At 42.9% G+C, this 23,217-nt stretch overlaps 2 protein-coding genes across 3 annotated transcripts; one reads left to right on the plus strand and one right to left on the minus strand.

Moving 5' to 3' along the window:
* Window positions 1–1,017: 1,017 nt before the first annotated feature.
* Window positions 1,018–6,721, minus strand: LOC115201610 (F-box only protein 9). The gene is made up of 13 exons (XM_029765384.1): window positions 6,560–6,721; window positions 5,595–5,675; window positions 4,572–4,706; window positions 4,406–4,463; window positions 3,838–3,925; window positions 3,563–3,690; window positions 3,051–3,165; window positions 2,748–2,866; window positions 2,457–2,547; window positions 2,265–2,360; window positions 2,044–2,137; window positions 1,604–1,764; window positions 1,018–1,485 (listed from the first exon to the last, which is right to left on the minus strand). Exons 1-13 carry the CDS (start codon window positions 6,560–6,562, stop codon window positions 1,377–1,379), a joined length of 1,278 nt encoding a protein of 425 aa, XP_029621244.1. The 5' UTR covers window positions 6,563–6,721; the 3' UTR covers window positions 1,018–1,376.
* Window positions 6,722–9,278: 2,557 nt separating this feature from the next.
* Window positions 9,279–23,057, plus strand: LOC115201612 (serine/threonine-protein kinase ICK). 2 transcript variants are annotated; one of them, XM_029765386.1, is made up of 14 exons: window positions 9,279–9,434; window positions 9,885–10,195; window positions 11,001–11,055; window positions 12,123–12,244; window positions 12,373–12,452; window positions 12,542–12,674; window positions 14,359–14,530; window positions 14,812–14,979; window positions 15,239–15,622; window positions 15,834–16,036; window positions 18,725–18,885; window positions 20,787–20,894; window positions 21,064–21,171; window positions 22,040–23,057. In XM_029765386.1, the coding sequence occupies exons 2-14, from the start codon at window positions 10,095–10,097 to the stop codon at window positions 22,192–22,194; spliced, it is 1,950 nt and encodes a 649-aa protein (XP_029621246.1). In that variant the 5' UTR covers window positions 9,279–9,434; window positions 9,885–10,094; the 3' UTR covers window positions 22,195–23,057. The 2 variants fall into 2 exon arrangements, with proteins under 2 accessions (XP_029621246.1, XP_029621247.1); XM_029765387.1 differs by lacking the exon at window positions 21,064–21,171.
* The last annotated feature ends 160 nt before the right edge of the window (window positions 23,058–23,217 follow it).

Consider the following 23,217-nt stretch of genomic DNA (forward strand, 5'->3'; position numbering starts at 1 on the left):
TCTCGCTCCTTATTATTAAGCCAGCTATTTTACAGTAAGCTTATTATTTATATTATAGATATAAATCATTTTAACGTGTGTATTCAGTTATGCACTCCATAAGTAATCATAATTTCAGGCTTGTGGGGATTGTTATTTCACAAATCTCTGATGATTTCTTCCTCTGTTGTATGTTAATTTTCCCTGGTTGGTGAACCAAAGTATCACATGGGGAATACTCTGTTTTCAATCCCCAGACTTTGATCCATGAGTTATAATCATGACCTTGAAGAGGATGAAAACATGACAGTATTATGACAGTGCTCATGAGGACACACACCAACACGACACCTGGACAACTATCAAAGGTCATGTGAAAAGATCAGATTTCACCATTATCATGAAGAAAGCTAATTTTAAATTGAATTTTTGCATTCAACCATCAATTTCATTTAGATAAATTTTGCTAAGAGAACCTTTAATACGATAAGGTAGTGATGCGACGCAGCAAGCTTCCAATCATCATATTTTGTAATCCGATACAAATTTAATGTAGTAGATCAAATATTTTTCTAATCCGTTTCAGCTTTTCAGCCCTGGGTTCCTAGAATATGTAATAGGTGGATTATGTGTGCCTGGGATTTTTTCTTGTGTTGGGTATGGGGCAGTGTTGTATTATGATTGGGGTTGTGTAAGAACTCTATCAGAGTTGTGTTTTGGTTGTTGGTGTGTGTGCACACTTTACGCTTTATAGTCACAGATGACAGCACTGTTTAGATTTCAGTTTGCTGCACGGATTCAATTTCCTGGATTGTAAAAGCTAGTGAACAAGCTAGTTAACTACTGTACCAAAGTAGGCCACATGTTTTCACTGCACCAGGCAGCTACAACCACCGAAAAAATGTAATTTAATTCAAAACTTCAATTTATAGTGCAATATATTATCCCAAATGCTTTGAGCAGTCAAATGCAATGCTTAGTACACTACTGTTGAGTGTGTCCCCTCTCATCCTAAATCTGACAAGAAAAACAACTACGTAATTCCCACATGTGTTTATTCCAGTTGATCTCCCAGATGGGAGAAAATAGCTTAGAGAATTAACAAGGATGTGAAAACATTCATTGTTGGGAACAGGTGAAAAACATCCTACTAATGCCATTTTACATCATCATACTGGACATCAATCCAGTCTTTAAAAGAAGGAAGGATTTTTGTTTTCTGTGACAGCCAAAAACATAATGGCTATGTGACCCAGTCACACCATAAGATTAGAAGCAGATGCAAGTTGATTGGTATACATACATTCATTAAAAAACATAATTTCAGCCACAAACCAACAGGAAGAGAGTTATGCATTTAGTCTAGGTGACGTGTAAACTCTTCTGTCTCGGCTGCCCTACAATGGGCGTTCAGAAAATGCTGTGTAGCTCTTCACGCGTGCAAAGTAAAAAGATGCGTACATCTGGTCCAAGTCGAAGGCAGTGACAACTGTCTCTCCGGTGGATCTGCAGGAAAAAGGCAACATTAATATCAAATGTCATGTTCCCAATCATTTTTCTCTTGCAATGACATTCATAGATTGAATGCTGTCAAAATCAAAACCCTGGCTAACCAATGTATTACCTGTAGGTGATGTGGCAGGAATGGTGGATCCAATTCAGCTTGTTGAAGCTCTGGCGCCCCCCAGAGGACAACTGTAGTCCCACGTGAAAGCTGTGTTCTGTCTCGGGCGCCGCTGGGTTCCGCCGGCAGAACCGAGAGATTCTCTGGTACTCTGCCACCTTCTGTCAAGAGAACACACACAGGGAGTCAGAACGGGACAGCCAAAGCACTCTTCAAATCATCTGTGGACGATGACATGGGTCTAAAAAGTCTGAAGTGTTAACGATTTGGACATTTGTAATTTTCTTCTTGTATTCTGTGTCCTGCACTGCACCAGTTGACCCAGTTAATGTGTGAGGAAACTGCCTATCTTGTTGGGTTTAAGTTATAACAGGAATGGAAAATATGCAAATAACTTTCCACATCAAGTTATCCCTGTCCAATGCTGTAACTTCTCTCACCTCTTCTTTTCTCTTGGAGACAACAACAAAGACTTTGGTTTGATTGTCTGTGTCCTGCGACAGACGATAATGACCACACATAATGGACTCCACCCTGTGTAAAGGGAAAATTAAAGCCATTAATGTTACAAATCAAACCGTTCTGACAAAAAAAGAAAACTAACATTATTGCCCTGAAATGTTACACTGTCATCTAAGCCTGGAGTGTATGTTGTAAATACCTGGTGTTCCTGCTACGCAGACGGGGAACAGTGACCAGTGGGTCCTCAGGCGTGGTCAGCATCATGACTTGGCCATCAGGGAAGAAACGCAGATATCTGGGGACACAAACAGTACACCTAGTCTTGTCTGACTGCATGATAGATCATTAGCATATCACAACAAGGAAACCAGTGACTGACTGAGGCCCCTACCTGTAATACTCCACTTGGTGCCAAGCCCTATAGAATCCATCAAGGGACTCCTCTCCCTGACGGATGTATGCCGTCTTGCTGATGTAAACACCTGCAAAATCAACATTGAAAACCACAGATTGAATTTACCAAATAAAACAATCTAGTTTTAGCTATGCAACTTATGCTAGACATGCCAATTGTGCATTGGTATTGAAGAAATAGACTAGTCTATGAAACAATCCCACTTATATTAGAAGGGTTTTTGTTACTCTAAGAATGATAAATAATTAATGTTCCTTAAATGTTTACCATCAAAGCGCACACGTGGCCTCTCAAGAAACATCTCCCTCCAGGAGTTGTAGGGCACCAGTTTGGTACAGCTCCGGCCCCACGCTCTCAGACAGGCCGAACGCCAAATCTCTGGGTCCCTGAGGAAATATCAACACCGAGGGGAAATAATCATCTCTGTTTCATTTGAAAAACAATACGTCATTTAGGAGCCTGTTTTGATCAAGTGTAAGGACCAGTCATTCACAGCACTGGCGTGAATTCAAATGAATCCAAGCCATGTTCATTGAAAATATGTTGGATTTGTATAGTCTATGGTCTGACCTAGCACAAATGTAGAAGCCTCTACAGACTAAGGAGAGCTGCTCCAGGGCACGCAGGTCCAGATCACGGGACACAACCCAACGGAAGATGTACATCAAGACCTCTGGGGGCAGGGCTGGGGACAGAAACCAGACCGTAAATACAGTATAATAATAGAGTAGTGCCAATCTAATATGCTTCCAGACAGTGGTTTAATTGAGACGTTTCCATCCTGACCAAGATCCCAGTGGGATTGAAACACTGTGTGTGTCTTAGTAAGCCACTGTGGGAGCATATTATGCAAGGTGCCAACATTACTTTTTACATGTTATTCATGTCTTCAGTCTAGGACCTGAATTGCAGTGGTCTTTGTAGCTCAGTTGGTAGAGCATGGCACTTGTCATGCCAGGGTACTGGGTTCGATTCCCGGTACCAGCCATACGTAAAATGTATGCACGCATGACTAAGTTGCTTTGGATAAAGTCATCTGCTAAATGGCATATATTATTATTGCCTGAGCTCTCCCTCCCTACCTGAGATGTGCATCTGAGCCATATCCACCTCAGGAACACATATCTTCAGAGAGTTGTCTTGCAGAGTGAGCTGCTGATGGAAGTAGGCCAGTAGATCCTCTATTTCACCATCCATGTCATTCTCATTGCTAGGAAACAGATATGCAGTGTCACACATGGTAGGACTTGTATGGAAAAGAGGAGGGACAATGAGTTCAGATGGCGCACACTTTCAATGTGTACGCTATTCATTGTAGTGTTACAAATTGCCAAAGTATTAAGATAAAAAGACTTACCCGCCATCTGGATCAGGGGAACGACTGTAGTTGATTTTGAACTCGATGTCAGGCACAATCTGCATTGCCCTGCGATAGTACTTAATTGCTGCAAATTAGGGCAGGAAAAGGGTTTAGCTATGCTTTTATGTAAAACCATTATTCCCAATCCCAACTAGTCACACAAGAATCCCATTCAAGTCATGGGACTGATATTAGTATTTTTTGCCACATCATTTTATAATCATCATTAAGGTACTTTGTTGAGCTTCACAATCAATTTTAGATACATACTATGATCATTAGCACATCACAACAAGGAAACCAGTGAGTGACTGAGGCCCCTACCTATCTTCAAGCCCTATAGAATCCATCAAGGGACTCCTTTAGACATGGCACACAAATAAATTATATCGGTTCCATGACTTGAATGAGTTTTGCCACAAATGCTGAAATATTACTAAACCAAAGCATGGATTTCTGTCATACCTTGTCCATAGACTGCTTAGAGGGCAAGGAAACCAATGTGTTACTTTGTAATTGGGTGAACCATCCCTTTATTCCCAACTTGTCTCACAGACATGCATACCTTCATAAACAGCTCCATTCTCTTCTTCCTCAACAGCTTTAAGGAACAACTCTCTGGCCTAAGACAAAGAAACAAAAGATGGTAACAATAGTGAAGATGACTATTAGCATGCAGTCAAATCTGTTGTAAAACTACTATTCTAAATGGCTGAAACAAAATGGCTGACTTTTTCCTCCCGGGCCAGTTCCTGTTTTCTTTTCAAGTCTGCAGCTCTCGACGACAGTCCTCGGTTCCCCCCATTGGACGCAGAGTTGGGCTTCAGTTCAGACATCCACTGGGCCCTGAACACATTGAGCTCCACCTAGACATATGGACAATGATGTACAAGTGACTGACATGAAGCGTTTTCTTAATGCCTGGGTCAAGTAAAGTGAGCAGTCTAGTAAGTTTAACCTGCTCTGAGGTTACTCCAATGGGCAGGTGAAAACAAGAAAGCATTCCAGTAGCCCAAAACGGATCTTTCAAGTTCCTCCCCATTGTTTAAGTAAAAGAATGACAATTGATGGAAATCCGGCAAGTTAAGACCTGCTTGATATATATTTTTTTTTACTGAGAACAACCAAAACACAGAACTCCAGTACTGATCTTTCTGATTCCTCCCCTATGTGTAGGTGAATAGCAACCAATATAATATAGCACTTCTGCATGTAAAAAGCTTGTAAAATTTCTCAGGGCAAGTGGTCATAATCTTCAGCCAACCCACAAAAATACACCGGGTGCCTTTAAGACTTTAATGTGTACACACACAAAATGACAAAGCATGAGCTACAACACTCCATCGTCTAAGCTTTGTTAATCATAACTGAGTACATGTCTGCAATCATGAAAAAAATGTAATAGTCAATATGGATTTCTACATTTAAAAAGTCTTCATTATCACGCAATCCTGAGACGTAACAATAATTGTGTAGACTTTGTATTGTGGGGCTCCCGAGTAGCGCAGCGGTCTAGGGCACTGCATCTCAGTGCTAGAGGCGTCACTACAGACTCTGGTTTGATTCCGGTCTGTATCACAACCGGCCGTGATTGGGAGTCCCATAGGGCAGCGCACAAATGGCCCAGCGTCGTCCGGGTTAGATCGGGGTAGCTCGTCATTGTAAATAAGAATTTGTTCTTAACGGACTTGCCTAGTTAAATAATGGATAAATAAATAACAATACAAAATATTCTGTCAAACAAGTCATCTTACGTGGAGGTTTGCATCATCAGTACTTCCATTCTCTCCATCTTGATCTTCTACAATGCCAAGAGAATTGATAACGCTTTCAGCCTGGGAAGAAAAAATGGTTTTGTTAAAATAACTAGGCCTAAACATGGCAGAGAATCACAAACATGGACTGTTTGGCTGTCTAACAAATAGGGTTGAAATAAACACAGCAAATATTTAAGTCATTAACTAAATACAAGCCTTGTTTATGGGAGTAATGTGGTTGGACAGAAAGACAAGCCCAACAAATATTCAAGGAGGATGGGATCACGGTTGAAGTTACTTTGAGGTGTAGCATGCACAATGTGCACACGTTAAGTAGAACACATAGCTAGCTAACTGGAGACGAACTGCATTGGCTTTTGCCTCTGCCCAGCAAGGCACTAACTTAACGTTACCTCATGTGACGAACAGGAAGCAAGCATGGTTTAACGTGCCACATTGCCAGTAATTTACTTTTCAGACAGTTAGCTTGTCTATTCATCTTTTGACAGCTGGTCATTTTTAATGTATCAATACATTAACTACCAGTAGCTAACTAGTTAGCGAACGTTAACTAGTTCGTATCATTGTGGGACTACCGAGCGGCACTGCATCTCAGTGCTAGAGGCGTCACTACAGACCCTGGTTCGATTCCAGGCTGTTATTGGGAGTCCCATAGGGCAGCCCACAATTGGCCCAGCATCGTCCGGTTTAGGGTTTGGCCGTCATTGTAAATAAGAAGTTGTTCTTAACAGACTTGCATAGTTAACGGTTACATTTTTTACATGCATGTTTACGACTACGGGACACATCATGCAACCACCAGCAGAAGGCGTGGGTGACCATACTTCAAAAAAAAATAAAAAAGTGACCATACTTCCTAGCTAACGTTAGCTAGCTAGCTAGCTCGACAACAAGTAGCCGTGTGCAAGGATTAGCCTAAAAAACAAATGACATTGAGCTACCATTATGGCTTATCTGTAAGCTCTTCTGTTGTCCGTAAACGTTTTCAGGAAAGGGTCTACAGATCACGGTCAGAAAAACGGACAACACAACGTGGAAATTTGAGGGATCGCAGAAATGCAGCCATTTCGACGACGTGCTGAGTACTGTGTGTAGCCAGAAATCCACTTACAAGGGTGTGTGGGCGTGACGTCAGTACACCACGTGACTAACTATTCTACACTATATCAGCACACTTATCACAGAAGTTTCTACCTTTCTGCTTTAATGATTTTGTTGTAGGCTGGTACATGGGTCACACAAAAAAGCAAAAAACTTAGCAAAACTTTTGCTAAAATCATTCCATCTTAGAGTGATCCTGATTCCTGACTGTACCATGTAGGGAGTGTTGTTGTTATGAAAGAGAAAGTTGAGGTTCATCTCAATATAGTCTGAATTGGCTTCTTTTCTTCTCACAACTTGGAAAAACAGGACTCGTAAAAGCAATATGGTGGATCCCTCTCTTCTACTAGGAATTAGCTTTACCTGTCTAACTAATTTTCCTTCAGTGCAGATGAAGGAAATGAAGAAGCCACTTTATGCTATTGAGATGGACCCAAATGTTTTATTTTATTAAACTTCATAACATAAAAAAAGGTGGTACCCTCACCTCTGTCCCACCCTAAAAACAGCCAATCACAGACTCCCAGCATACAGTACAAGTCAAAAGTTTGGATACACCTACTCATTCAAGGGTCTTTATTTATTTTTACTATTTTCTACATTATAGAATAATAGTGAAGACATCAAAACTATGAAATAACACACATGGAATCATGTAGTAACCAAAAAAGTGTTCAACCAATCCAAAATATAATTTATATTTTAGATTCTTCCAAGTAGCCACCCTTTGCCTTGATGACAGCTTTGCACACTCTTGGCATTCTCTCAACCAGCTTCACCTGGAATGCTTTTCTAACAGTCTTGAGGGAATTCCCACATATGCTGAGCACTTGTTGGCTGCTTTTCCTTCACTCTGCGGTCCAACTCATCCTAAACCATCTCAATTGGGTTGAGGTTGGGGGATTGTGGAAGCCAGGTCTTCTGATGCAGCACTCCATCACTCTCGTTCTTGGTCAAATAGTCCTTACACTGCCTGAGGGTGTGTTGGGTCATTGTCCTGTTGAAAAACAAACGATAATCCCACTAAGCCCAAACCAGATGGGATGGCGTATCGCTGCAGAATGCTGTGGTAGCCATGCTGGTTAAGTGTCCCTTGAATTCTAAATAAATCACTGACAGTGTCACCAGCAAAGCACCTTGGACCCCTGCTCCTCCATACTCATTACTCGGCCAGCCAAGTTCCCTAACCCTCCCTAGCAGATCTGTAAGGTGGAAGCAATTTGGTGGAAGCTCTTCCATATACTTATTCAGACCCTTCAGATCTTCAAGCATCTCATTATACCAACTCTTTCGAAAGCTTCACAGATGCGCCTTCCCACTTCTGACACCAGTGATGCAACTGGTAGAGGGGGTAGAAACAGGAAAGGTCACCTGGACCCAAGCAGGGAGGGTGGGTTGGCAGCTACGAAAGCTTGGTGAAGCTTGCTAACTGTGAAGCTGCTGAAGAGGCTAATGTTAGTCAACTCCAACTGACGCAACATAACAAGATGACATGGCAATATGTGTTGAAGATTGGGTTGGTATGAGGTCCAATGATTTATATATATGTAACCGATGTGAAATGGCTAGTTAGTTAGCGGTGGTGCGCGCTAATAGCGTTTCAATCGGTGACGTCACTCTATCTGAGACTTGAAGTAGGGTTTCCCCTTGCGTTGCAAGGGCCGCGGCTTTTGTGGCGCGATGGGTAACGATGCTTCGTGGGGTGTCAGTTGTTGATCTGTGCAAGGGTCCCTGGTTCGAGCCCGGGTTGGGGCGAAGAGAGGGACGGAACCTACACTGTTACATATACACTAGATTGCACCCAGGGGGCACTGTTTTGAAGCCACCACACCTCCATCTTGGCACTCCCTCACTGTGTAAAAAATATTTTGAAAGCTATAGAAATGCATTTATTAATGTCTACATTTGTTTTTGCCACGTTGATTCTATTTCAGACACCTTAATGCATACTTTTAAAATATATTATGTGAGATAAACAGAAAAATGAAAGATGAAAAAGTATATAAAACGTGTTCTTTAAAGTATAGTTTCTTGAAAGTTCTGTTACTGTCCCTACTGCAAAAAAAAATGTATCTTAAATACATGTTATTTTGTTCTTGAAACATTTAATGAAATACCGTAGAATTCTATTTAATTGCTATGGAGGACTGCTCCTTCTGGGGAGTGCCAATATGGCCGACCAGTGGCTGGAATTCCAACTCGGGGACTCTTTCTAGAGCTCCGACTTTCAAACCACTGACGTCATGAATTGACTATATATTTTTCCTAGTTCCCAGTTCTTTTGAACACGGCATAAACCCTGGATTGCATATCCTATCGTCACGTTCAAATCAATTTTCGCAATCGTATTTTTTCTGAGTTCCCAGTTGTTTTGAACGCACTGAAGTCGGACATTTCCCAGTTCCGAGTTCTTTTGAACGCGGCATTATATAAATGATTGGTCAAAGCAGAGATGATACGCTATGTACGCAGGCTTGGTCAGATGTGGTAAGAACACCAAGTCCAGTAGATGGCAGTAATGTGACATAACATTGGTTGCCAACCTCAGTCAAACACCACTGATGTAGAATACGCAAATCTGCGACGCCCTTGGTCGCGCAGCTGTGATTTGTTGTGATGGGCCTGGAGGTAATGTGAGTGAGTGTGCTCCACTCTATACAAGTAGTTTAGTGGTGTTGTCTTCAAATGTCCGTTATTCGAGTTGAAACGGATTGGGTGAGTGTCTTTTTAACTATTTTGACTTTGCTTTTTGTGTCATTATTATCAGCAGAAGTCAAAGATTGGTCGTGTGTCTAGCTAACGTTAACCTTAGCTCGACTGCAACATCTGTTGTTTCTCGTTGCAGCAGTAGCTATGTAACCATAACATGACATTCTGGTCAGAAATCTGACCAGATATTTTCTACTCTTAAAATCTTCTGCATGCCTGCCCTGTAGGTAACGTTTGCTAGGTAGCTAGTAATGAAATAGGCTAAAACAGTCTGACTACTGTCTGTTGAAGGTCTAGTCAGAAGATAATTTGCATGAAATTAGAAACCATCTGTCTCAGATTCCTTGTATTGTCTGGAAACGGAAAAATAAGTGAATATTTCCCCCCTGTGATTGAATGTCTGGTTCTATAGCTTCCTCTAATGACACCCCACCCCTTCCCATGCCTTTTCCTCAGGAAGAGGCAAGAAGCCCATGACAACATGAGTACTCCAGCTGTGCCTGTGGTCCACTGTTGTTGTCACAGGAACACCTGGTTACACTCAACAGCTGCAGGGGGCTGCCAGCCTACCACCTCTGTGTTCCTTCAGCCTACCACCTCTTTGTGTTCCTTCAGCACATATTGATCTGATCTGCCCCTGGGCGATGGTGAGGAGAGGGCAGCACAATGAATAGATACACCACGCTCAGGCAGCTCGGAGATGGCACCTACGGCTCAGTCATCCTCGGCCGCAGCCTGGAATCAGGAGAACTGGTCGCAATTAAGAAGTGAGTGGAGTGCACATTGTCATAGCATTTGTTAGTATGAACAAAAAAGATGGCTGTGATCTCTGTGTGCAATTGCAGTCCCATCTTTTGAAGGGTTGGTGTATAGTGTAGGTTACATATTATCCTCTGGTACCTAAATTGAAGGGCTTCAGCTTACAAGTTGTTGTAGCTGCTAAGCCGTGTAGTAAAATTAGCTGCCAGTGCCTGTGGGATTCGCTAGGAATGGCATTAGCCGGTGGCCAATCCCACGCGTGGTTAAGCTGACAGCTGTCTAGGCAGATGTAGACGAATGAAAGTGCACGGATGACTGACAGGCCCACCTATTTGGCTGATTTGAAAAAAAGGCACCTGATGGTAAGTACCTTTGGGCAGCATCATGAAAACTTCTGGCTTCTAGTTATAGCTTTGACAGGAAGTATGTGGGGGGTTGGGCAGCCACAGACTAGTTGCATAAATCTATGATGTTGGTGGCGTCGTTCTCTTGAGATTGAAATGGACAGGGACTCGGCCTACATGTTATAAACCTGCTCTTTTCAATCATACATTTTATGCGTATTCATCAAACTTCTTATATCAATGAAAAGAGTCCCAATATGTTTTACAATAAAAAGTATGATCTATGATATGTTGGTCCTTTAATTCAGTTAGGCTAATCATAAATGTACATTTACATTTAAGTAATTTAGCAGACGCTCTTATCCAGAGCGACTTACAAATTGGTGCATTCACCTTATGATATCCAGTGGAACAACCACTTTACAATAGTGCATCTAAATCTAAATAAATGATTGCATATTTGTTTCAGAATGAAGAGAAAATTCTACTCATGGGAGGAATGCATGAATCTTCGTGAGGTCATAGTAAGTTCTCCTTCCCAGATATGATGCTTGTGGGTAAAATGCTCCACCTATTGCAGCGCTTCCCCTAGGATTTTTTTTCAGCAGTGGTGGAAAGGGTAGGCACTGCACTGCACCACACCGGTATAGGGCAGCCTAAAGAATACAGCCTATGCTTTCAGTTGTTATCTACTGTTTCACCAATTAGTGTTTTTGTACCACCATTTAAATTCCACCTCTACTCAGAACCACAGAAACCAGCACAGAGAATCTAGAAGGTGACTCTTGTGTGTACTTTCTTTGGATTTTAACTCTCTAGTTCCTCACTCAGACCCAGACATTCATTCTTTGCCGAGAGCTTGAATCCAAAGGAGCGTAGCATCATTCTAGAAGAAACCAGCCCTCCGGGGATCTTGGTTAGAATGTCAGCTGTAAATAGCATGAGCCACCACCAAGACCCATAATGACTTTCCCCTCTACTCAAAACTATGGCATGGTGAAAGTTGCCTCCATTTACCTCCATACTTTTCAGCGCATGGGAAAACTTCACCCGCATTTACCATGATCTGCTCTAGTTTTCTTTATTACACCTGAGTTATAAAGCATAAAGAAATCCCTAAAGGCTGCACCTTAAGAAATACCAGTTGTTCTCCACACTGTACCCAAGATGATATACAGTTTATTCATGCTTTGATTGTCAATCAATGTTTTTATTTTGAACTAAAGCGTATTTGTTGTATGCCGGTTTTAAGGGTCAGATCTTCTATGTCTTACCTTTTTATGTATCTAAGTCTGGAGGCCGACGGCAACTTAATTGGGGAGGACGGGCTCGTGGTAATGGCTGGAGCGGAATTATTGGAATGGTATCAAATACATCAAACAAATGGTTTCCAGGTGGTTGATGCCATTCCATTTGCGCCGTTTCAGCCGTTGTTATGAGCCGTCCTCCCCTCAGCAGCATCCTGTGGTATCTAAGTCTAGCCATGATGGAGTGTTGCAGAGCTGTTTTTGATGATTTACAGATTGAGGTTATTTCCCTCATGCTTTGTCTTGATTGCTAAGGTACCATCTAATTCGTTCACTCCTTTCAGTCCTTGAAGAAACTCAACCATGCGAATGTGGTCAAACTCAAGGAGGTTATACGGGAAAATGACCACTTGTACTTTGTGTTTGAATACATGAAGGAGAACTTGTATCAACTAATGAAAGACAGGTAAATATCGCTTTTTTGATTCAAATAGCCTATATTTTAGGCTATTTGAAATGGGTTTAGTGCTTTGGGGATAAATGTCAGTAGGTCAAAATCATAGCTCATATATTGTTATTTGTATCATGTTACAGGTCTCGGCTGTTCCCTGAATCTGCCGTGCGAAATATTATGTTCCAGATACTGCAGGGATTAGCTTTTATTCATAAGCATGGTATGATTAGAATGATACACTAGCACTTTCTTTTTGCTAATGCTTTTTACTTGTTACTTTGTATGCTCACTGTATGATTTTCCCCTCAGGATTTTTTCACAGGGATATGAAACCTGAGAATCTTCTGTGCATGGGTCCAGAGCTGGTGAAAATAGCTGACTTTGGGCTTGCCCGTGAGATAAGATCTCGGCCACCATACACAGATTATGTTTCAACAAGATGGTTAGTTTTGTTACCTCCATATGATGGGTTTATGTGTCACTAACCACATTTCTATCCAGAGTTTTTATGCAAGTAAAGTCATACCGTATATAAAAAAAATCCCGCCATTTGAGATGGAAAAAGGACGTTTCGGTACAATTGTATAAATGCCTACAGATCATTTGTTAATTCGACATGGTGGGATATTTTTGTGTCTGTAAAGTTAATAATGCGAGAAATGGCAGTGGAAACGCCTTTATGTGCAAATATTGATATAATAACCATCATATGTCGTGGAATTTCAGTACTGAGAAAGTAATTTCTTCAAACAATCATCTTTATTTAATATCGATTAATTATTGCAATAATGAAACCGTCAACTCAACAGTCTTGACTGTTAGGCTGAGAGCCTACCCTTTACAGACCATGCTGTTCCTTATATACCTCGTACCAAGATTGCTCAATCATAGCTGGTTCAACCCCCCCATATAGATAAGCCACTTTGGGTTCATCCTATGGTCATCTGCCTCTGGTGCCATCTCCCAGATGCCAGGAAGATTGGGACTACTGAGGCCTTTGTTCTGTTCCCCCAGGCTCTCTCTATCTCGGAAACACCCACCGCATCTTATCTATGGAATGCCAGCTGTAGGTTTTTACTTAGCCATCACTTAATCAGTTGCCAGCCCCAGCTTTAAAAAACTCCTCTCAGTTCACTCAGGATGAAGGAAATATCTTACTACAGTATTTAAGTAAATCATTTCTAACTATTAATCTCAAACAAATAAGGTGAATACATAATTTTTCCCTCACACATATTACATTTACATTTACATTTTAGTCATTTAGCAGACGCTCTTATCCAGAGCGACTTACAGTAGTGAATGCATACATTTCATACAATTTCATACATATCATACTTTTTTTTTTTTTTTTTTTTTTTCTGTGCTGGCCCCCCGTGGGAATCGAACCCACAACCCTGGTGTTGTAAACACCATGCTCTACCAACTGAGCTACAGGGAAGGCTATAATATCAAAGTAAACTTTGAGTCACTCGATAAAATGCTATTTGGCCCTCTCACTACGACTTGGGAAACCATGCAGTTTATAAGGCTACAGATGAAATCAGTTATGATGAACTTCACAGGGTGGTGAAAGTGCACGGTGATGAGCTTGATGCTGCTTTCCAATAAATATTGAGGGTCTTATTCTGGTGACATGATGATCGATGCTTAACTGCCATTTGACAAATGAAAAAATATTCTCGCTCTTATCCATAATCTCATCATATACAGTAGGCCAGCCTACCCATACTGTATCTGTGAGCTATTGGCTAGAGCGCACGTGCCAAGCCCAGAGTAGACACATTTTCTATTTAACGCAACACTTTGAAAGTCTGATGGAAACACATTGAACTTTAGATTTTTATCCGGTACATAAAAACATAAGCATTTCGTGTGCACTACGTCATCACACACGTGAGTTTGGTGGAAACACCACTGGTGGGAAAATGCGCATATTTTCAATGCGAATTTTAGAATCTTCGCCAATTGGATGGGAACCTAATTACTGACACCATATTTAGTTATATCTGAATTTATTTGTCTAATTTTCTGTCAATTTGTGACATGAAACCTCTTGTATTTCTCTCATGGGGAGTATCAACCAGCCTAAAAAGCCCTTCTCCCTTCCCTGCGTTGTCTTCCAGGTACAGAGCTCCAGAGGTGTTGTTGAGGTCCACCTCGTACAGCTCTCCGATAGACCAGTGGGCTGTGGGCTGCATCATGGCAGAGCTTTACACCCTCAGGCCTCTGTTCCCTGGCTCCAGTGAAGTGGACACCATCTTCAAAATCTGCCAAGTCCTGGGAACTCCAATGAAGGTAGCCTTGTTCTCTGGGGCTGTTAGATCCAGAATATCAGCCAAAAGCAAGCTATACTGTCCTCACATCGTCATGTAAAATGTCTTGTGGTGGTGTTAAATACATAAATCAAACCTCACTGAAGATGTGATCAGTGTTGTGTAATGTGCTTTTGAAATGACAAACTTCTTCACAGATTATGTTTGTCATAACATTTAAAAAACGGTTATATCTATCTATTTTATTACTATATGGTAAAATAAGCACGTCAATAATCATTGTGTTGGATCCACTTCTTCTAGAATGACTGGCTAGAGGGTTTCCAGTTGTCAGCAGCCATGAATTTCCGCTGGCCCCAGTGTGTCCCCAGTAATCTGAGCAGTCTGATTCCCAACGCCAGTACTGAGGCCATCCAACTGATGAGAGACCTACTCCAGTGGGACCCTAAGAAGAGGCCAGCCTCTGCCCATGTAGCAAACCCTGGCTGGGGCATATCTCTGTTATAATCTATGCTAAAATAAATGTTTAGAATGGATCCTTAGAATAGTTATTTTACCATCCACCGATAGAATGGTGAATACTGAAATAATTATTCGATTTAAAGCTATGTTAGCTTGTACATTGCTAAACAGGTTAGATATTCTAACATTTAATGGCATGTAAACGGATTAATATGTCCTGCTTAGGGATCCTTCAAAGCCAATCAATTATTTTATTCTCCATTTGCAGGCCCTCAGGTACTCCTACTTCTACGTGGGTCAGGCGTTGGGCACTCCTCAGCAGATCCTGGAGCAGGGCAGGCCTCAGCCTGGTCCTCTACCTCCACAGCCACCACAACCATTACAGCAGCCCCTGCAGCAGCTACAACCACTGCTGCTGCTCAAGCCAGTGCCCCCTCCCCAGCCAGCGCCCCCAAATCAGCATTTCACCTCGTCCAGGCCCCTGCAACAGATCCATCCAGCCCCAGTCTCAGCCCCTACCCCAGTTCCATCGTACCAGAGGCACTCAAAGCTGTTGCGAGAGCAGCCCAACCGCATGGTGAAGCAGGAGGAGACTGAGAGGGTCCCACAGACCCGCTTAACTTACGTTGTTGACAAGAGCTTGCAGAGCCAGGTGAGTTTTCAGTCACCAACCAGGGCTACTTGAGCACGGCAAGCATTCATCAGTGTAATGTCATTAAATGTTAGAATACCTTGTTAAATGAATACAAAATTAAATGGTTAGGAATGGAAAGTTGATGAATTCTTCAGAAATGTAATTGAACTGTTTTTCTTCTTTCTCTCTCCATAGAGATTGTTAATACACCATTTCCTTTTTTTAACAGTTGACCCAGGAAGCTGAGAATGCCAACTTCTTAAGATATCAGACGAAACCCAAGGGTGGAGGACGCCGGCGATGGGGCCATGGCACAGGCCTCCTAAAGGGTGACGAGTGGGATGACTTTGAGGACACGGAGCTGACCTCACTAAGTTTTCTGGGCAAAACAAACTTTCCTACAGAAAAACGAAGAGAGGAGACGTTGAGCAGGTGAGATGGTCTCCCTGCGTTATCCCAGTGACCTGCGTTAACCTGCGTTATCCCAGTGACCTGCGTTAACCTGCGTTATCCCAGTGACCTGCGTTATCCCAGTGACCTGCGTTAACCTGCGTTATCCCAGTGACCTGCATTAACCTGCGTTATCCCAGTGACCTGCATTAACCTGCGTTATCCCAGTGACCTGCATTAACCTGCGTTATCCCAGTGACCTGCATTAACCTGCGTTATCCCAGTGACCTGCGTTAACCTGCGTTATCCCAGTGACCTGCTTTAACCTGCGTTATCCCAGTGACCTGCGTTATCCCAGTGACCTGCGTTATCCCAGTGACCTGCGTTAACCTGCGTTATCCCAGTGACCTGCTTTAACCTGCGTTATCCCAGTGACCTGCGTTATCCCAGTGACCTGCGTTATCCCAGTGACCTGCATTAACCTGCGTTATCCCAGTGACCTGCATTAACCTGCGTTATCCCAGTAACCGGCGTTATCCCAGTGACCTGCGTTAACCTGCGTTATCCCAGTGACCTGCTTTAACCTGCGTTATCCCAGTGACCTGCTTTAACCTGCGTTATCCCAGTGACCTGCATTAACCTGCGTTATCCCAGTGACCTGCATTAACCTGCGTTATCCCAGTGACCTGCATTAACCTGCGTTATCCCAGTGACCTGCATTAACCTGCGTTATCCCAGTGACCTGCATTAACCTGCGTTATCCCAGTGACCTGCTTTAACCTGCGTTATCCCAGTGACCTGCGTTATCCCAGTGACCTGCGTTATCCCAGTGACCTGCGTTATCCCAGTGACCTGCATTAACCTGCGTTATCCCAGTGACCTGCATTAACCTGCGTTATCCCAGTGACCTGCATTAACCTGCGTTATCCCAGTGACCTGCATTAACCTGCGTTATCCCAGTGACCTGCATTAACCTGCGTTATCCCAGTAACCGGCGTTATCCCAGTGACCTGCGTTAACCTGCGTTATCCCAGTGACCTGCTTTAACCTGCGTTATCCCAGTGACCTGCTTTAACCTGCGTTATCCCAGTGACCTGCATTAACCTGCGTTATCCCAGTGACCTGCATTAACCTGCGTTATCCCAGTGACCTGCATTAACCTGCGTTATCCCAGTGACCTGCATTAACCTGCGTTATCCCAGTGACCTGCATTAACCTGCGTTATCCCAGTGACCTGCTTTAACCTGCGTTATCCCAGTGACCTGCGTTATCCCAGTGACCTGCGTTATCCCAGTGACCTGCGTTATCCCAGTGACCTGCGTTATCCCAGTGACCTGCATTAACCTGCGTTATCCCAGTGACCTGCATTAACCTGCGTTATCCCAGTGACCTGCATTAACCTGCGTTATCCCAGTGACCTGCTTTAACCTGCGTTATCCCAGTGACCTGCGTTATCCCAGTGACCTGCGTTATCCCAGTGACCTGCGTTATCCCAGTGACCTGCATTAACCTGCGTTATCCCAGTGACCTGCATTAACCTGCGTTATCCCAGTGACCTGCATTAACCTGCGTTATCCCAGTGACCTGCATTAACCTGCGTTATCCCAGTGACCTGCTTTAACCTGCGTTATCCCAGTGACCTGCGTTAACCTGCGTTATCCCAGTGACCTGCGTTAACCTGCGTTATCCCAGTGACCTGCGTTAACCTGCATTATCCCAGTGACCTGCGTTAACCTGCGTTATCCCAGTGACCTGCGTTAACCTGCGTTATCCCAGTGACCTGCGTTAGCCTGCGTTATCCCAGTGACCTGCGTTAGCCTGCGTTATCCCAGTGACCTGCGTTAGCCTGCGTTATCCCAGTGACCTGCGTTAACCTGCGTTATCCCAGTGACCTGCATTAACCTGCGTTATCCCAGTGACCTGCATTAACCTGCGTTATCCCAGTGACCTGCATTAACCTGCGTTATCCCAGTGACCTGCATTAACCTGCGTTATCCCAGTGACCTGCATTAACCTGCGTTATCCCAGTGACCTGCGTTATCCCAGTGACCTGCGTTATCCCAGTGACCTGCGTTATCCCAGTGACCTGCATTAACCTGCGTTATCCCAGTGACCTGCGTTAACCTGCGTTATCCCAGTGACCTGCGTTAACCTGCGTTATCCCAGTGACCTGCGTTAACCTGCGTTATCCCAGTGACCTGCGTTAACCTGCGTTATCCCAGTGACCTGCGTTAACCTGCGTTATCCCAGTGACCTGCGTTATCCCAGTGACCTGCATTAACCTGCGTTATCCCAGTGACCTGCGTTATCCCAGTGACCTGCGTTAACCTGCGTTATCCCAGTGACCTGCGTTATCCCAGTGACCTGCGTTATCCCAGTGACCTGCGTTATCCCAGTGACCTGCGTTAACCTGCGTTATCCCAGTGACCTGCGTTAACCTGCGTTATCCCAGTGACCTGCGTTGACCTGCGTTATCCCAGTGACCTGCGTTATCCCAGTGGCCTGCATTAACCTGCGTTATCCCATTGACCTGCGTTAACCTGCGTTATCCCAGTGACCTGCGTTAACCTGCGTTATCCCAGTGACCTGCGTTAACCTGCGTTATCCCAGTGACCTGCGTTAACCTGCGTTATCCCAGTGACCTGCATTATCCCAGTAACTGCATTAACCTGCGTTATCAGTCTGATCTTTTCAGATAAGGGCTTTATGTATTTATGTTATGCCTTTCAGGTACGGAAATGTTTTGGATTTTAGCAGCCCCAAAGTTAAGGAGCAGGTGACGACAGGTGACGATGCACCTTTGAATCTGAACAAGGCCATGTCCTACCAGGAGCCTTCGAGGACAGCCTCTGCCAAACAGTATTACTTGAAGCAGTCAAGATATCTACCAGGTAGAAAATACAAAAACATTACCTTCCTTCCAAGTGGATATTTTTAATAAGGCACTTCCAGTTACTGCCAATGTACACTACTGTTCAAAAGTTTGGGTTCACTTAGAAATGTCCTTGTTTTTGAAAGAAAACACATTTTCTGTCCATTTAAATAACATAAAATTGATCAGAAATACAGTGCAGACATTGTAGTAAATTACTATTGTAGCTGGAAACGGCTGATTGTTTTTTAAAAATGTTTATGGAATATCTACATAGGCCTACAGAGGCCCGTTATCAGCAACCATCACTCCTGTCTTCCAATGGCACGTTGTGTTAGCTAATCCAAGTTTATCATTTTAAAAGGCTAATTCATCATTAGTAAACCCTTTTGCAATTATGTTAGCACAGCTGAAAACTGTTGTGCTGATTTTAAAGAAGCAATAAAACTGGACTTTAGACTAGTTGAGTATCTGGAGCATCAGCATTTGTGGATTCGATACAGGCTCAAAATGGGCAGAAACAATTCATTTCAATTTTTTTTTCTTTTTCCCATACTGGCTCCCCATGGGAATCGAACCCACAACCCTGGCATTGCAAACACCATTGCAAACACCATGCTCTACCAACTGAGCCACAGGGAGGCCAATTGCATTAGAGTGTCTAGTTTGAGAAACAAACGCCTCACAAGTTATCAACTGGCAGCTTCATTAAATAGTACCCACAAAACACCAGTCTCAACGTCAACAGTGAAGAGGCGACTCCGGGATGCTGGCCTTCTAGGCAGAGTTGCAAAGAAAAAGCCATATCTCAGACTGGCCAATAAAAAGAAAAGATTAAGATGGGCAAAAGAACAGATCGGAAAACAGTGTTATGGACAGATTAATTTAAGTTTGAGGTGTTCGGATCACAAAGAAGAACATTCGTGTGACGCAGATGCTGGAGGAGTGCTTGATGCCATCTGTCAAGCATGGTGGAGGCAATGTGATGGTCTGGGGGTGCTTTGGTGATGGTAAAGTGGGAGATTTGTACAGGGTAAAAGGGATCTTGAAGAAGAAAGGCTATCATTCCATTTTGCAACGCCATGCCATACCCTGTGGACGGCGCTTAATTGGAGACAATTTCCTACAACAGAACAATGATCCAAAGCACAGCTCCAAACTATGCAAGAACTATTTAGGGAAGAAGCAGTCAGCAGGTATTCTGTCTATAATGGAGTGGCCAGCACAGTCACCGGATCTCAACCATATTGAGCTGTTGTGGGAGCAGCTTGACCGTATGGTAAGTAAGAAGTGCCCATCAAGCCAATCCAACTTGTGGAAGGTGCTTCAGGAAGCATGGAGTGAAATCTATTCTGATTACCTCAATGAATTGACAACTAGAACGCCAAAGGTCTGCAAGGCTGTAATTGCTGCAAATTGAGGATTCTTTGACGAAAGCAATGTTTGAAGGACACAATTTAGTATTTCAATTAAGAATCATTATTTATAACCTTGTCAACATCTTGACTATATTTCCTATTCATTTTGCAACTCATTTCATGTATATTTTCATGGAAAACAAGGACATTTCTAAGTGACCCCAAACGTTTGAACGGTAGTTTATATCATAAAATGGGGTCACTAATCGGCATTGAGCCTTCTTTGTCAGTAAACTTTGAACTTGATGTAACTGCCATTTGTCTACCAAATCAGAGGCATAAGCATATGTACATGCTCTGATATAGAATGCCTAATGGTTTTCAAACCTGGGTGAAACCACACATTCTTTTCAGCACCTGATTATCAATGATCATCATCTCAGGAATGGCTATGTTGCTGAGTCATGATGATGTAGTCTTGTTGAACCACAAGGGGCAACTTGTTGCAATGGAAATTACATAGCAAACTCTATTTCCTAATCTATCTTATCTAACCCTGCAGGTTTAAGTACTAAAAAGAATATGGCAATAAATTCCAACTACAGTGAAAGCAACCTCTGGGGCAGCAAAATTCCTGTTGGAGGAACACTTCCTAACCGAGGCACTCATGGTAATGATTTGTGTTGGGACCAATGTCCTGCATGTTTATCACCTGTCATCCTACTACACTAGTGAGAGGGCTGTGTGGTATAAGCTAGGGTGATGTCTATCTGTGGTGTGTGTTAACAGGAAATGTACCTTACAATTTAATACTGTTATCTTTGATGGCCCAATCACAGGTTCAAATACTCTTCCAAGTGGATATGTACCGAACTATTACAAAAAAGAGGTTGGCTCTGCCGGCCAAAGAGTGCAACTCGCACCTATAGGGGACTCAACAGCATCAAGTGAGTGATCTATAGGGGACTCAACAGCATTAAGTGAGTGATCTATAGGGGACTCAACAGCATCAAGTGAGTGATCTATAGGGGACTCAACAGCATCAAGTGAGTGATCTATAGGGGACTCAACAGCATCAAGTGAGTGATCTATAGGGGACTCAACAGCATCAAGTGAGGGATCTATAGGGGACTCAACAGCATCAAGTGAGGGATCTATAGGGGACTCGACAGCATCAAGTGAGTGATCTATAGGGGACTCGACCGCATCAAGTGAGTGATCTATAGGGGACTCGACCGCATCAAGTGAGTGATCTATAGGGGACTCGACCGCATCAAGTGAGTGATCTATAGGGGACTCGACCGCATCAAGTGAGGGACTTATAGGGGACTCGACAGCATCAAGTGAGGGATCTATACGGGACTCGACCGCATCAAGTGAGGGATCTATAGGGGACTCGACAGCATCAAGTGAGGGATCTATAGGGGACTCGACCGCATCAAGTGAGGGATCTATAGGGGACTCGACAGCATCAAGTGAGGGATCTATAGGGGACTCGACAGCATCAAGTGAGGGATCTATACGGGACTCGACCGCATCAAGTGAGGGATCTATAGGGGACTCGACAGCATCAAGTGAGGGATCTATAGGGGACTCGACCGCATCAAGTGAGGGATCTATAGGGGACTCGACCGCATCAAGTGAGGGATCTATAGGGGACTCGACCGCATCAAGTGAGGGATCTATAGGGGACTCGACAGCATCAAGTGAGGGATCTTTGTAGTCTCGATGCACAGTTGTCATTCCAGGCTAGGTGCTGTGTAGTAATGTAATTCTATTGTAAGGTAATAATGTGGCTTGTCTCTGCTGTCACAGATTATGCAACCTGGAGGTCGTCTAGCAGAAGTCAGATGGGTGCCTCGTCTTATGTGCCGTCGCCCACCAAGACTATGCCTGGCCTACGGTCTCGCCCCCCAGCACAGGCCATCCATGGGCGCACAGACTGGTCTGCCAAATATGGACACCGCTAGTGGCCTCTTTGGGACACTTGTGTTATTTCAGTACTTCAGATTTGTCTTTTCCCTATAAAAGGAAAAACGTATGTTTTCATATCAAAGTATGTACATGTTATACAGCAATAACCTTGGTTTTGTATTAATCTGTGTCTATATTGTTCAATGTACAACTTTTTCAGTATATGTGTGTATTATATGGATAAATGACCTCTGCAAAATGTTGGTGTCGTTCCATTTTGTTCAGTGACAAATTCCATACAATTATTTTGTTTTGTTTATTGCGTAGCATAACTTTCTCAACCCCTTCTTAAAATGTTTGTTCCATAGATTTTGTAAAACGTCCCCATGATGTTTAAATTTGCATTTTCAATTACCGATCCAGTCTTAATGCATTTTATATTGCAAATATCACTGTGATATTTTGGCCAACACTGTTTTTCTGTTGCCAATTTGTCTTTTTTTATTTTTTTTTATATATATTTTTCTTGGTGCTTTCTTTCATGAGACATTCTGGAATACAGGAAACACTTGTTTATTTTTATTTTATTTGTTTTTTTCTTTCTCTAAAACAATAACTGTACTTTATTTCAATCAGAATTGATGACACAATTGGCTTTAGTGTTATCTTTCTTTTGTAATGAATTGTGTGGCTCTCAAATGTTTTTGATTGAGAGATTTACTGTATGTTGACTTGGTTTATCTGCTGGGCCAAATTGTAAGAACATGTATAACTGACAGTTACCAAATGCCATTGCTAACATTTTATTTATGTGGTATTGTAATGACCATTTCATTAACACGTTTTTTTGTTGTTGTAATGGTCATCTATTTGACATAGTTCTGTTTTGGTTTATAATCAATAAACTCATTGGTGTGTATATCGTCTGATTTAGTAATTAAGAACAAACTTTTATTTACAATGAAGGCCTGCCGGGTTGTTGTAACTGCCTTGCTGTTAGTCAGTTAGTCAGGGGCAGATTTTTACCTTGTCACCGCTGGGTTTTGATCCAGCAACCTTTTAGTTACTGGCCCAATGCT

This window comes from Salmo trutta, chromosome 10, assembly GCF_901001165.1.
Source record: "Salmo trutta chromosome 10, fSalTru1.1, whole genome shotgun sequence".
NCBI lineage: Eukaryota > Metazoa > Chordata > Actinopteri > Salmoniformes > Salmonidae > Salmo > Salmo trutta.

Coding starts and splice junctions, on each gene's coding strand:
- LOC115201610 (XM_029765384.1), bottom strand. Junction 4,707..5,594: donor CTGATGATGCAAACCTCCAC/GTAAGATGACTT, acceptor CCATATGTCTAG/GTGGAGCTCAATGTGTTCAG. Junction 4,464..4,571: donor AACTGGCCCGGGAGGAAAAA/GTCAGCCATTTT, acceptor TCTTTGTCTTAG/GCCAGAGAGTTGTTCCTTAA.
- LOC115201612 (XM_029765386.1), top strand. CDS start 10,095: ATGAATAGATACACCACGCTCAGGCAGCTCGGAGATGGCACCTACGGC. Junction 12,245..12,372: donor TATCAACTAATGAAAGACAG/GTAAATATCGCT, acceptor ATCATGTTACAG/GTCTCGGCTGTTCCCTGAAT. Junction 20,895..21,063: donor TCCTAACCGAGGCACTCATG/GTAATGATTTGT, acceptor GCCCAATCACAG/GTTCAAATACTCTTCCAAGT.